Raw genomic sequence first — 12,656 nt, 5'->3', positions numbered from 1 at the left:
TGATCACAAGTTTGCAAGTGTCAGAGTCAAGATTTGAACACAAATGTGGCTGACTTTATTATTATTAAATGGATTCTCCATCTGCCTTGTCCTCGGCTTGTTCTGTTCATAAAATAGCTTGCATATCCTTAAATTCTGGAGCTGGGAAGGACCTTATGAGTTGTGAGGTCCAACCCCACTGTGCTGTAGATGAGGAAACTGAGGCTGAAAGAATTGACTTGTCCAACGTAGTCACAAAGGAAGTTGTGCTATGAGAATTAGCATGGCCCAGCCAGGGAAGAGAGAACTTCCAGGCTCTTTCATTGTCTCCATCTCCTGCACGCGGAGTGCACCCCCGAGCCCTCCCCAGCTGGGGCTGCCCTCCCTGAACCAGGCCTTGGTTGCTCAGTCACCCCTTCCAGGCACTGACACTCCGCTCATTCCTCCTCCGTTGTTGTGTTGCCCCAGACCTCAAGATGACTGCTCACATATGCCCCTTCTCCCCTCTTCCTACCCCTCCTGAACCTGTTTCCTGTGACTCATCCTCCAAGGTGACAATGAATCCATGTGAGAATGGTAGTGGAACAGACTGAGAGCAGATTCTCCAGGGCCTGTGCCTGGAGACATTGCTCACATATTTGCTACCTGAGAGAGTGGCTTTAATGGGGGGAATGTCAGCATAGATGGTAGGAAGGAGGCAGATGTATAGACCATGGTGCAGAGATGTTCTGTAGGTTTCAGGGTTTGAAATAGCCTTGGAAACCACATTGGAGCCTCTCACTCTGCCTAGAGAGAGGCAAGTGGTAGGGCCCAGTGCAGGGATCGCCAATGTGGCAGCCATATACCGTTCCCATCTTCTACACCTGTGATGGAGCTGATGGGTTGCTGCCCTCTGTGCTTGGAATGCTTTCAGTCATGTTCTTAACACAGTGTTCCCGGCAGCTACTTCCAATAGACTGTAGTTGATTGCAGGGATGAAGCAAACCCATTTGCCATCCCTCCCTAGTGTTGTTGATGGCTTTGGAAGTAGGTAGATTACAAAATGACTGAGACGCCATTTCTCCCAATGTATAAAGGAGAAAATAATAATTGATTTATAGAATTGTCATAACGTTTAGAGATAACATGTTTAAGAGCACAGCAGGTTCCACGGTGCCTGGTAAGTAGATGCTTAGTGACTGTAGGTTAGTGCTGGTGGGGTGGAAGCCATGATGCCGCAGCTCTGCATCGTGAGGAAGTGGGGCATTGTGAAAGAAAGGTGCTCCTGGCCTGCCTTTGTTGTCAGTATTTTGTGAAACTGCAGACACAAGGATGTATGTTTCAGGTCTTTGGAAACACGGCTGAGGATGGCAGCTCACTACCGATTGGCCCAGCAAGTTAGGACGATCATGCCAGGTAAGAGGTCTGTCCCTGTGGTACCCAGTCCTGGTTATGCTACTCACAGGCTAAAGGGCTGAAGAAAATCCTTCATTTCAAACGTAGTTCAATTGTGTATAAAACACGTGTAATCCAACTCTAGAGATACGGTGGGATATTGATGGACTCACTGAGCATTGTTAGATGTTTTGAAAAACCAAACCTTTAATGAGTAGTACGTGTATTTAAAGAGCACCTTTCTTTGAAGAAAATGGAAATGCTTTAACTTCTTTATTTGGTTTCACTATTTATTTAATGTACATCTTAAATGTCTCTGGCTATGTCATTATTTGCTATGATATGTAAACTCCTAAGGGCGAAGATGAAGTCTGCTTCATTTACTTTTTAGAGCACCCAGAAAAATGCCATGACCGAGTAGGTTTTAAATCCATTTGTATGCTTTTATTGTGGATTGGAATATAAACTATGTCCCATACTCATAAAATATTATTTTGTTCTTATTTTAACCTTTTAAGACCAGAAATCTAATGAAACCTCTCCATTAAAGCAGCATTGAATGTCCTTGTGTGCAGTACAAAGTCATATCTATTGGTTGTTTTAAATTTTAAAAATATTAATATGAATTGACTTTCTATTACAAAAGTCTGTCCAGTGTAGAAAATGTAAAAAATGTTGAAAACACGTGGAAGAAATGAAAGGTATCTTTAATTCCCACGTTAGAAGATAATCGCTTTGAACATCTTGGTATTTTTTCCTATATGATTCATCTTAAGGTATTATTAATATTATTCAATACTGAACTAATTTTAAGACTTTCAGAATGTTTCTCCTCACTGTGACTCCCATCTTTTTAGTTAGTGATCCTGTGTTCTTTCCAGTAAGACTTATTGTTTTGTTACTTTTCAATGTATTGAAGCATGTTGTGAGTTAAAGGGAAGAGTTTGCCACGAGCTGCCTGTGACTTACTCCAGTTTGAAAGGAAACTTGTGGTTACCATGAGGGAAAATTTAATCCATCTTGCCCCAGTGCATTTGTTCTCCTGAGAACCAGGTGAACTACCTCTGACTATTTCCCGAGGATTATGTCACCCACCAGGGTAACTTTCTGTTTCAGTAGGTGATGTTAAGAAACAAAACAACACCCTTTAAGCTAATCAGTTTTGGAAAATAGAGACTGGCTTTATACTCCATGGCTTTGATGTGTTTAGTAGTTCCTGTAAGGAACTGCCTCTCTTTGGTTTTGATTGATGAGACATTTCCTATATATTTGAGCAATCGAGCAGCCCAGTGACAGAGGGTAGAGACATTTGCCCAGAGCAAACTTCTACCACTCATTGTGACTTTCTGAAATCTTGGGTGCAAGTTTCAGTGCTAAAAGAAGCGTTGGCTCCAGCAAGATTAGGTAAGTGCTTCTCCATATTTGTAACTTCATTCCACCTGAGGGGAAGCCCAGAGAACCTGCTGCAGTGACAGGTCGGTAGTAGGAACGGTGAGATCAGGGTTGGAAATAAATAATTTCACAGACTGTTTTAAGCCATAATGAATTATTGTTTTTGGTGGTGGTGGTGGGTCCTAAACATGCGCTGTCCTCCTTACTTCGACATCCAGGAGTGTTCTGTCCAGTGGGCCAAGCATGAAGGAATGATTCTGGCTCCTGAGAAAGAGCACAGGAAATGACCAAGACCCAGAGAGCACAGACTTGGTTGTAGGTTGGATGTTTTAGATACCTCTTATGCTTTCCATCATTTGGATTTAAACAGAATCACAGCTAGGTGCTGTTACATTGGAAGCATAGATCAGAGGCAATTTGTAGTGAGTTAGACACATCTTTAAGAATGACCACCAAGTCAAGTGCCAGGTTTCACAGTATCTTCTGCATATCTATGCTTTGTGGTGGGTTGGGTTAGTAACAATACACAGAGGGAATACTCTTGTTAATATTTATCTTCTTTCCCCTATTCGTTCCCCATCCATGACACTGAAAGTATAATTTTGAGCAAAGCAGGTGACATGCACCAAAATACCCTGGACCTCAATAAAAATAATTGGTGTGTTTTCATGTATTATATTAGGATTTGCATTACTTTTAGCATTCATTTTGAAGAGACCATCGAGACAAACTTCTTTAATATACCAGTCAACTCCAGCAGTTGGGTCACAGTAAGGGAAAACCTGAGAATGCCCTTACAGGATGTCTGGAGAGCACAGTGGGTCCTTGGAATCCATACTGAAGCTTGTTACAGGAAACTTTGGGCAACCTGTGTTGGAGTTTGTGAGCATTTACAATTTCTTTGCTTTCTTTTTTTGCATTTAAAATTTCTTGTCTCCTTTTTCCTGAAATGCTAAGAGCAAGTTCCCTTTGATAGCAATCTACACGTTGGCTGCCCCATCAAGGGCAGCTGGGTCTGTTAAACTCTCTTTCCTTTTCCTCTCCAAGAAATAGCATGAAGCTGGCGTACCTTTTCCTTGGCCCCACGGCCTTCCTCCTTCTGGCTGGCTGTGTCTGTGTCCTCAGCACCTCCAGCGGGAACCTGAGCACCTTTGTGGGCTGTGCTGTGAGGGAGTTTACTTTCCTGGCCAAGAAGCCAGGCTGCAGGGGCCTTCGGATCACCACGGATGCCTGCTGGGGCCGCTGTGAGACCTGGGAGGTGAGTAGCTAAGACATGTGCAGGTAGTGGTGCCTTCAAGGACAGCCGCTTGAGCCTGACTCTTAAGCGTTTATTTTTTTAATGAGATGAGAGTAGAACTGGGGCATCTTCCCTTTCCTGTGGATTAAAAAAAAAAAATCCCACAAACAATGATTTGGCATCTTCCAAAAATGATCTGAAAGAGATATGATGTTGCCCCTCTAACGAAGCATTGAGGAGATTAATAATTTCATTTACAAGGTGTCTATGTATGTGGGAATCATCTCCGGAGGGTCAAGGTGTGCTACTATTCTACCCATTTTCCAACTGACAAGGAGGGATTCAAGAGGTGACTGCAAAATCATGTAGAGTCAGTGGAAAGTTGGGAATACATTTTTTTGTTCAAGCTTTTGATCAAAACTCCTCCTTATATTCCCTCATCGGTGATAAAGTCAGCCAGTTACCAAGAGACAGGCCCTAAGCTGAGTGGTGAGTGAGGGTCGGTCCCAGGCCCCTCGGTAAGGGCCTCTCCCACACCACTGTGCCCTAAATTCCCCCGGACCCTCTGTGATTATCACTGGCAGATCCATTAAATCCCTTTAGAATTCACCTACATCTGGCCTTTATAGAGGCATTGCATTTAAAATGGGAATAAACATCTCGAACACAGAATCCTACTGGGCTGAGACGAGGGGCTGTTTGAGGGGTGAAGAAGAGGGCCATTAGCACCCGTCAAATCCCACCGCGGTGATGACTGACTCTTCTCACTGAGACCCATGTTGGTGACTGATGTGGTACCAGCTCTGCCTGTCACTCCCTAGCTCAGAAACCTTTAATGACCACCCGCTACTGCAGATCCATAACCAGCTTTCAAGGTCCTCAGCAATAAGGCATCTGCCTGCTTTCTTGGGCACTGCACATATTCTTAGATCTGGCCTTGTCAAGTACAGGTTTTATTAAATAGCCCTCGTGAAATCTCATTTTGGTCCTTTATTCACATCCCTTCTCATTTCCATCTGTCATTGTCACATGCCTGTCTCCAGTGCCAACTCTGTGGAGCCTTCTCTGACTCCCTGGTAAACCCTGGACTATTCTCTACCTTTTGTCTAACTTCCTCCCCCATACACAAGATTTTAAGTTTTTTCAGGGCAGAGAGGTCATTCTTGTGACTTTCACAGCTTTTGTCAAAGTGTCGTGTATGAAACAAGGCATTCAATAAATATTTACTGAATTCAATGGGATTGAATCCTACCTGGAGTTGTATATGCTCTAACCTGGAGGAAGCCAACTTAGAAGCACATGAGCACCACGAGAGGACACCGCCATCAGGAAAACTGTCCTTCTCTTCAGGGACTCAGAGAGCAACCTGCTATCACTTAGATAAAATTACGGCCCTATGAATGGAATTGGGTTATGGTGATGAAATCTCTGAATGAAATGAAACTACTCCAGCAAATTAGCTTTAGTTTTGCATCAATCAGGGGCTTGAGACCTAATAGCCAAATGAAAATTCAGTATTTCTGAGTATACTTTGTCTGTCAGTTGACATCGAACTTACTCAGGGGACTTTAGTCCCTTCTCATATTCAGGGCGTGGCCTGGCCATGCCTCTCTCTGCTCACATTTCATATCTGGGCTGTTTGGAGCTCTTTCTGTGCCAAATTCTTTTTTTTTTTTTTTTTTTAAAGATGACCGGTAAGGGGATCTTAACCCTTGACTTGGTGTGGTCAGCACCACGCTCACCCAGTGAGCGAACCGGCCATCCGTATATGGGATCCGAACCCGGGGCCTTGGTGTTATCAGCACTGCACTCTTCCGAGTGAGCCACGGGCCAGCCCTTGTGCCAAATTCTCAAACTCCTGTTTCCCCTCAGTTCAGCCCATCTTCTCCTCTCCGCATAAATTAACAAACATCTTTAATTGGATCACGCTCACTCACAGGAGGTCAGGGACTGTGCTCTCACAGGAGAAACTGAGGCACCGAGACCATTGAAGAACAGGATTCTCCCTAATTTTAGCCAGCTTTTATTTATGCCTTTACTGAGTTATGAAAAGGGAGGATACCCACAGAAAGTAAATAAAACAATGAGATTCATTTTTCCAGTCATCTGAAAGTTTATGAGACATAAAGCACTTTTTTTGGATATCTTACTTAACTGGGGACCATGTCTGAAAATAGGGATGTTCATGATGACAATAAAGTAGCCAGGTTTACTTTCAAAGGTAGAACTGTTGCTGAAAATAGCTATTTCTAGGGTTTAGAGTTGGCAGATTAAGCAGGGAAAAAAACCAAAACACCAACCCCTTCCATCCCCTACCAAAACAAACCAAAAAACCCCAAACTAAAACAAAACAAAACAAATGCCAGGAAACCCAGATAAATTCAGATTTCAGATAAACAACAACAACAACAAATTTTAAGTATAAGTTTGACCCAAATATTGCACAGGACAGACATATACTAAAAATTCGTTTATCTAAAATTTAGATTTAACTGGGTGTCTGGTCTGCCTAAGTTCCCAGAGTACTGAGGGTGAGAAGACACCAAGCAAGCAAAGAAAAGTAGGAGAACACAGTTGAGGATGAATCCAGCTTTGATGTGGTCCTTGTCAAAGGCAAGGCTGCTGTTTTTATGACAGTCATGCAGGAGCTTCATCTTGGGCCTACACCTAAATATATATGTTCCTTTCTTGCCCAGAACAAGTGCAGGCACTGTCCTTTGAAAGCCTGTTGTTATTATTTTTATTACTTCCTTGTAATAATTGCTCTGATTAGAACAATACATTTACTGAGCATTTACTTGGTGCTAGGCATTGTGCAAGGCATGTGTCATCTTTCCTTGTCTTCACAACAATGCTATGCAGTAGACATTTTGTCTTACAGGTGCAGAAACTGAGGCTTCAAGATATTAGGTGGATGTTCCAAGGTTTCCAGCAAGTGGTAGAACAGAGGGACTTGAGCTCAATAGTCTGACTGCAGGATTTGAGGTTTTTAACTGCTATGGTGTGCTGATTTTCTCTGATCTATGTGCTGTTTATCAAAATTATCCCTGAATTCAAGGTTTATAAAAGGCGAAGGAAGAATGAATCCTTCAGTTATCAGAACAGCACACAGAGCATTCAGGAACCTGGCCTGGCTCTATTTGCCTTCATTGATCCAACAACAGTTACTGAGAACCTCCTAGGAACTATTCTAGGTAGTGGAGGCACAGGAGTGAGAAAAATGGGCAAAAATCCCTGCTCTATTGGAGTTTACTTTCTTTTTTTTTTTTTTTTTTTTTTTTTTTTTGTCGTTTTTTCGTGACCGGCACTCAGCCAGTGAGTGCACCGGTCAGTCCTATATAGGATCCGAACCCGCGGCGGGAGCGTCGCCGCGCTGCCAGCGCAGCACTCTACCAAGTGCGCCACGGGCTCGGCCCGGAGTTTACTTTCTAGAGAGGGAGAAATATCACACAAATGAATAAAAGATCTGTCACGTGGTACTGATGAGTGCTACAGAGAAAAATAAAGCAGGAAGAGGGATAGGAAGTTCTGGGGCATGGAGGTGGGGTGTTGCAATTTACAATAGTATGGATAGGAAATGCTTCCCTGTGAGGGCGACATTTGAACAGAAACCTAAGGTTGGTAGAGTGAATCAACATGGGAGAAGAATGTTCCAGGCAGAGGAACAATGAGTGCAAAGACCCTCAAGTGGGACTGTTCCTGGTGGGTCTGATGGAACAAAAGGAGACCACTGTGGCTGGAGCTTAGCGGGAAGGTCAGCAAGGTGGGGATTGTCACACACATATCACAAAGTAAAAGGTGATATAGGGTCTTGAGGGTGACTGTAGCTCTCTGACTTTTATTCTGCTTGAGATGAGAAGTCACTGGGGCTTTGAACAGAGGGATGACTTGATCTGACTGTAAGGGGTAATGGTGGAAGAGGGAAGACCAGTTGTTTGCCATGATCAAGATTATTCATTTGTTGAATATTTACTGAGCAATTGCTGTGTACCATGGACTCTTTAGGGAGCTCAGGATATGGTATTGAATAAAATCAGCTTCCTGCTTTCTGGAGTTTGCTTTCTAGGAGACAGAACAATAAGCAAACAAATGAAAAACAAGTTGGTTTCTGGTAGTGATAAATGGTTCCAAGAAAATGAAACAGGATGGTATGTGCTAATGGGTTCCCTGTTTTCTACCTGTGGGGACAGAAGCCCATTCTGGAACCCCCTTACATTGAAGCTCATCATCGAGTCTGTACCTACAATGAGACAAAACAGGTCACCGTAAAGCTGCCCAACTGTGCCCCAGGAGCTGACCCCTTCTACACCTACCCTGTGGCTGTCCGCTGTGACTGCGGAGCCTGCTCCACTGCCACCACTGAGTGTGAGACCATCTGAATCTGGCGTGGTCTGCAGAATGCAGCTGGCAGCCTTGAGCCTCATGGAATCCCCTGCACCAGCAGCACAAGTAGCTACATCCCCTGGATTCAAGGACTTTTTAATTTTGACCATACCTGTGGGGGAGATTACCTTGTGTCTGGGCAGAAGGCCCAGATGCAGCATACTTATACTAAAAATGCAAAACAATATTTGTACCTTCACCAAAATAATTTCTCTGATTCATACACTTGCAAATTAATTTTTCTTTGCCTTGAGTCTTGGAACATAATTTGTACATCACAATCTTGCACCAATTTGGACTCAAAATATGCATATGATTTAAATGCATTGGATGTAATTAGGAAATGAGACTAGAAAAATCTTTAAATTCTTACATTCTATTTAACCACTGATATCTAACTGGATTTATGATTAAAGGGCTAGAAATTAACAAAATCAATGTACTAATCTTTTTTACCCCAAAGGAAATCCAACTGCAAACCTCCTTAGAGAAAATGCTCCCTTTCCCTTTCAACTGAGCAATTATTGACACAAGAAATGTAGACCGCTCAGATTGATAAAGAAGAGGTAATTGATAAAGAGAATAGCTCAAATTAAAGGGTACTTGAATTTGGGTAATTCTTTTCCCAAGCAAAATTCTCTGAATTCCCTTAAGATCCTTAATAAAGAGGCTACTTTGTGATAAAAAAAAAAAAAAAATACTCAGAAAAAAATGTAATTAGAAGCTATCATTTAGGCTTAAAAATTTATGAAATTTAAACTCATGTCACAGGAATGTGATGTTCTTCCAAAGTTATGGCAAAATGGTCAATCACACGTATTCTTCCACATTTAGCATATTTTAAATTTAAATTGTAATTTATTAAACTCAGACATTTTACATATTTGTAGGGACAAAACTGCACTGCTGGCTCAGAGGAAAAAAGTCTGTGATTGTCTAGCTCTTGCCCTCTCTAAAATCTTACAGCAGCTGATTCTGTAACTTTTTTTTTTTTTTTTTTTAACTCTAATGTTATACAAATGTCTTTAATTCTGGCATTTTTGGAGTTGAATTTAACCTTGTTTCTTTTTCATAATATGCCAGGAAAATCTATACTAATGCCAATAAAGCATGTCCTCTGTCTTTTGAATTTCTGAAAGCTTTCAAAAAAAGTCTTTTTAATCTTTAATACACTTGGAATAACAGCAAGAAGCACATGAAATGAACTACAAGGTTATTTTTACTTAAGCATTAATTTGGGATGTCGTGTTTAGTGAGGGACACAGACAGATGAGTCTGGATAGCATGAGTCCCAAAGGTGGTGCAATCTGCATACATACCCCTGGCCTATCCCAGCTGGGAGACAAGGATCATTCTTTGAATGAAGGATCAATGAGTCCCCATGAAACACAGTAGAGCAAATGCTGGGATTGATGGTCAGGCACTGGGGAGCTGGGATGAACACCTGGGAGCAAAGGGCATGAGCAAAATCCCCATCCATTAGTGGATCTGTTGGTAAGAAAGGAAGTCACGTGAACATAAAATGGAGTCAAGTGCCTGGGGTCTCTTCTGGGACAGTGGGTGATGGTTAGGGATGATGCTGGGTGGTACCACTCTAGTGTTTTCAACTTATCCCCAAGAACTTTCCTCAGGATTTTCTGAGGCAGTAAGTACTTGCCAGAATTTGAGAAAAGATGACCACAGCATCAGTCAGTGTCCTGGCAGGAAACATGATACACACAGTGGGAGATTGAAGAGAGTTTAATGAAAAGACTATTTATATATTGTGGGCAGAGTTAAGGAAACCCACAAAGGCAGGCGAAACACTTCTGGTTTAGAAGCAATGGGCAACCCTCTGCTGAAGGAACAGAAAGAGAGAACGATTATCAGATCCCAAAGAAAACTGTAGGAGAGAGATGTCCGACAGGAGCTATAGCCTTTGCTGGGAGGTTGCAGTCATTACCAAATCGAGGCATGGTGAGGAGGGAGGTGGGGGAGCGAGTACCCCAACCTCACTCTCCTCTCATTCTCTAGTCTTTGGTTGAATCCAATGGGAAGGCAGAGAGTGAGGGAACCCATTGATTCAGTTTGTAAATGTTAGCCTCTTGGGCAGCAGGTTGAAGAAGGTGGAGAGTGGATCTAAGGGGGATCTACATGGATAAAATCCAGCATAGCTTTCTTTTGGGAAGCTCAGCTATAATGCAGTAGGCAGTGAGAGCAACAAGGCATGCTGTAGTATCACAATTACTAAGACTCCTCTGTGGTGAATTGCTATGGGATATACCTGGACAGGTATGCACTGTTAATACAATGCCCATAATATTTGGGAGATACGAGAACAATGATAATTATAAGGACTGTAAGATTAGCTGCTTGTTAAGAGCAATCAAAGCCTCCCAGGGCATGAGTTGAAAGCTGCATTTGAAGAGACTCTCTTCTAATGCAGCTGGAGGGCTGACTGTGCTGAAAATCAGGCCTTGGATTTCATTGGGAGAGCAGCTGAATTATTAAAAAGGCTGAATATACCACCTTGGCAAGTATCCTACACTTACGTCAAGGTCCTGATAGGGAAGGAGTGGAACACAGAGACCTGGAATAGAGAAAATTAGGTGGGTGTGCTTGAGGTTCCCCTGCAGAAGAGTTCTACCTGCTCCTCCTTGCCAGAGGGGAGCAGATTCCACTTGCTTGGAGACTGTGCCAAGAAGGATAAATTATATGATGATACTTGCCCTCCTCAAATACTGCCCACAACTCTTTATTAGTTCTGGATGGATAATTAGGGTCAAGTCTCAGAATGATCTGGCTCGGGAAAGACTTGCCCTGCAGGGAGAGGAACAAGATTCTCCACTGAAGGAGTTTCAGGACTTGACAATGTAAACCAGTAGGAATTGGTAGAATGTGCTTGGCAATGGATCTTGAAGGTGCTGGACTGAGATGAGAGGAGGAGGGTGGCTGAGTATAAGACTGGATAAGAAAAGTTTATCCTTATGGGGGAATTCTCAGGATTTAGCATCGTGTAAGGACCTACCTCTGGTCCCAATGTGCTGTTGGCATGACTCCTTCAAGCTTTGGGGAAATGGTGGCTTGCATTAATGGAGAGAAGATGCCAGAGCTCTCCTGGCAGAATACCGAGGAACAAAAGGTTCAGAGATATGGGACTGCTACAATAAATTTATCACCAAATTTATTAAGACCAGAGAACTCACCAGCTGGCTATATTCACCTGGAGGTTCAGCAACACTCCTTTCACTAAGGCAGCAAGGAATGTGCTAGTGAGGGGCGTCTGCATCACAGAAAAGTTGGACAGTGTCTGTCCTTTGTATGCTTAAGCTGATGACAGGAGAAGCTGCTGTGGAACTGGGCAACCATGCTAATAAACATTGTTATTGCCGTTTTACCATTACCATTTTTTCCCCAAGTTCATCTCTCCTTCATTTATTTATTTACTTATTAATTTATTCAACATTACACAATGTAATCTTTTTTTTTGTGGCTCTGTCCCAGTTTCTCACTAAATTCTCCTTCCTCCCCCTCCCCCTTTCCTACCTCTGCTGGTCTCAGTTCTGTTCTCTCCTTTTGAAAGTTCAATGTCTCATTGTGATTGTTACATTGTTCTTTCTTTTTTAAAATTTATTTATTTTTTTAGCTCCCTTTTATGGGTGAGGACATGTAGTATATTGTTTTCTGTGCCTGGCTTATTTCACTTAACACAATTTTCTGTAAGTTCATCCATGTTGCTGTAAATGGCAGAATTTCATTCTTTTTTATGATAGAATAGTATTTTGTTGCTTATATATACCACGTTTTCCTTATCCAGTCATACATCATCAGACATTTAGGTTGGTTCCAACTTGTAGCTATTGTAAATAGAACTGTGATAAACATGGGAGTGCAGGTATCCCTTCATGTAGTGGGTTAGAAATCTTGATTCTCCTTTGATCTTAGAATAGGATTTTTAGGTAATGCAGGAATGAGCCAAAAGGTTCTTGAGTAGGGGACAACAGTCCACAGATAAGGTTGGCAAGAGCCATCTAATCAATTCTAATCATTGTTTAGGGATGGGATTGTGTACTTAGGTTGCTGGTTTGATTCCAGCTTGAATGACTATTGACTATTTAACCTACTGATTGTTCTTTAGATATGTTAAAAAAAACTGCTTGAATGCTGTTTAAATATGCTAAAGAAATGGCTGTAGGAAGTATGTAAAAAAAAATTTAATAAGGGCAAGTTTGTTGATGGATCAACTTAGCTTTTTACAAATTGCATTCTGGAATATCACATTGTTAATTTTACTGCTATTACTAGTTTTAGT

At 42.2% G+C, this 12,656-nt stretch overlaps 1 protein-coding gene across 1 annotated transcript; it reads left to right on the top strand.

Moving 5' to 3' along the window:
• Nucleotides 1-3,799: 3,799 nt before the first annotated feature.
• GPHB5 (glycoprotein hormone subunit beta 5) lies at nt 3,800-8,361 on the top strand. Its single transcript, XM_063088534.1, has 2 exons — nt 3,800-4,003; nt 8,173-8,361. The coding sequence occupies exons 1-2, from the start codon at nt 3,800-3,802 to the stop codon at nt 8,359-8,361; spliced, it is 393 nt and encodes a 130-aa protein (XP_062944604.1).
• Nucleotides 8,362-12,656: the final 4,295 nt, after the last annotated feature.

The sequence above is a fragment of the Cynocephalus volans genome, chromosome 3, assembly GCF_027409185.1.
Source record: "Cynocephalus volans isolate mCynVol1 chromosome 3, mCynVol1.pri, whole genome shotgun sequence".
NCBI classification, from domain to species: Eukaryota; Metazoa; Chordata; class Mammalia; order Dermoptera; family Cynocephalidae; genus Cynocephalus; species Cynocephalus volans.
The sequence above is the reverse complement of the archived record's forward strand: the minus strand, read 5'-3'. Positions and strand labels throughout refer to the sequence as shown.

Coding starts and splice junctions, on each gene's coding strand:
- GPHB5 (XM_063088534.1), top strand. CDS start 3,800: ATGAAGCTGGCGTACCTTTTCCTTGGCCCCACGGCCTTCCTCCTTCTG. Junction 4,004..8,172: donor GCCGCTGTGAGACCTGGGAG/GTGAGTAGCTAA, acceptor CTGTGGGGACAG/AAGCCCATTCTGGAACCCCC.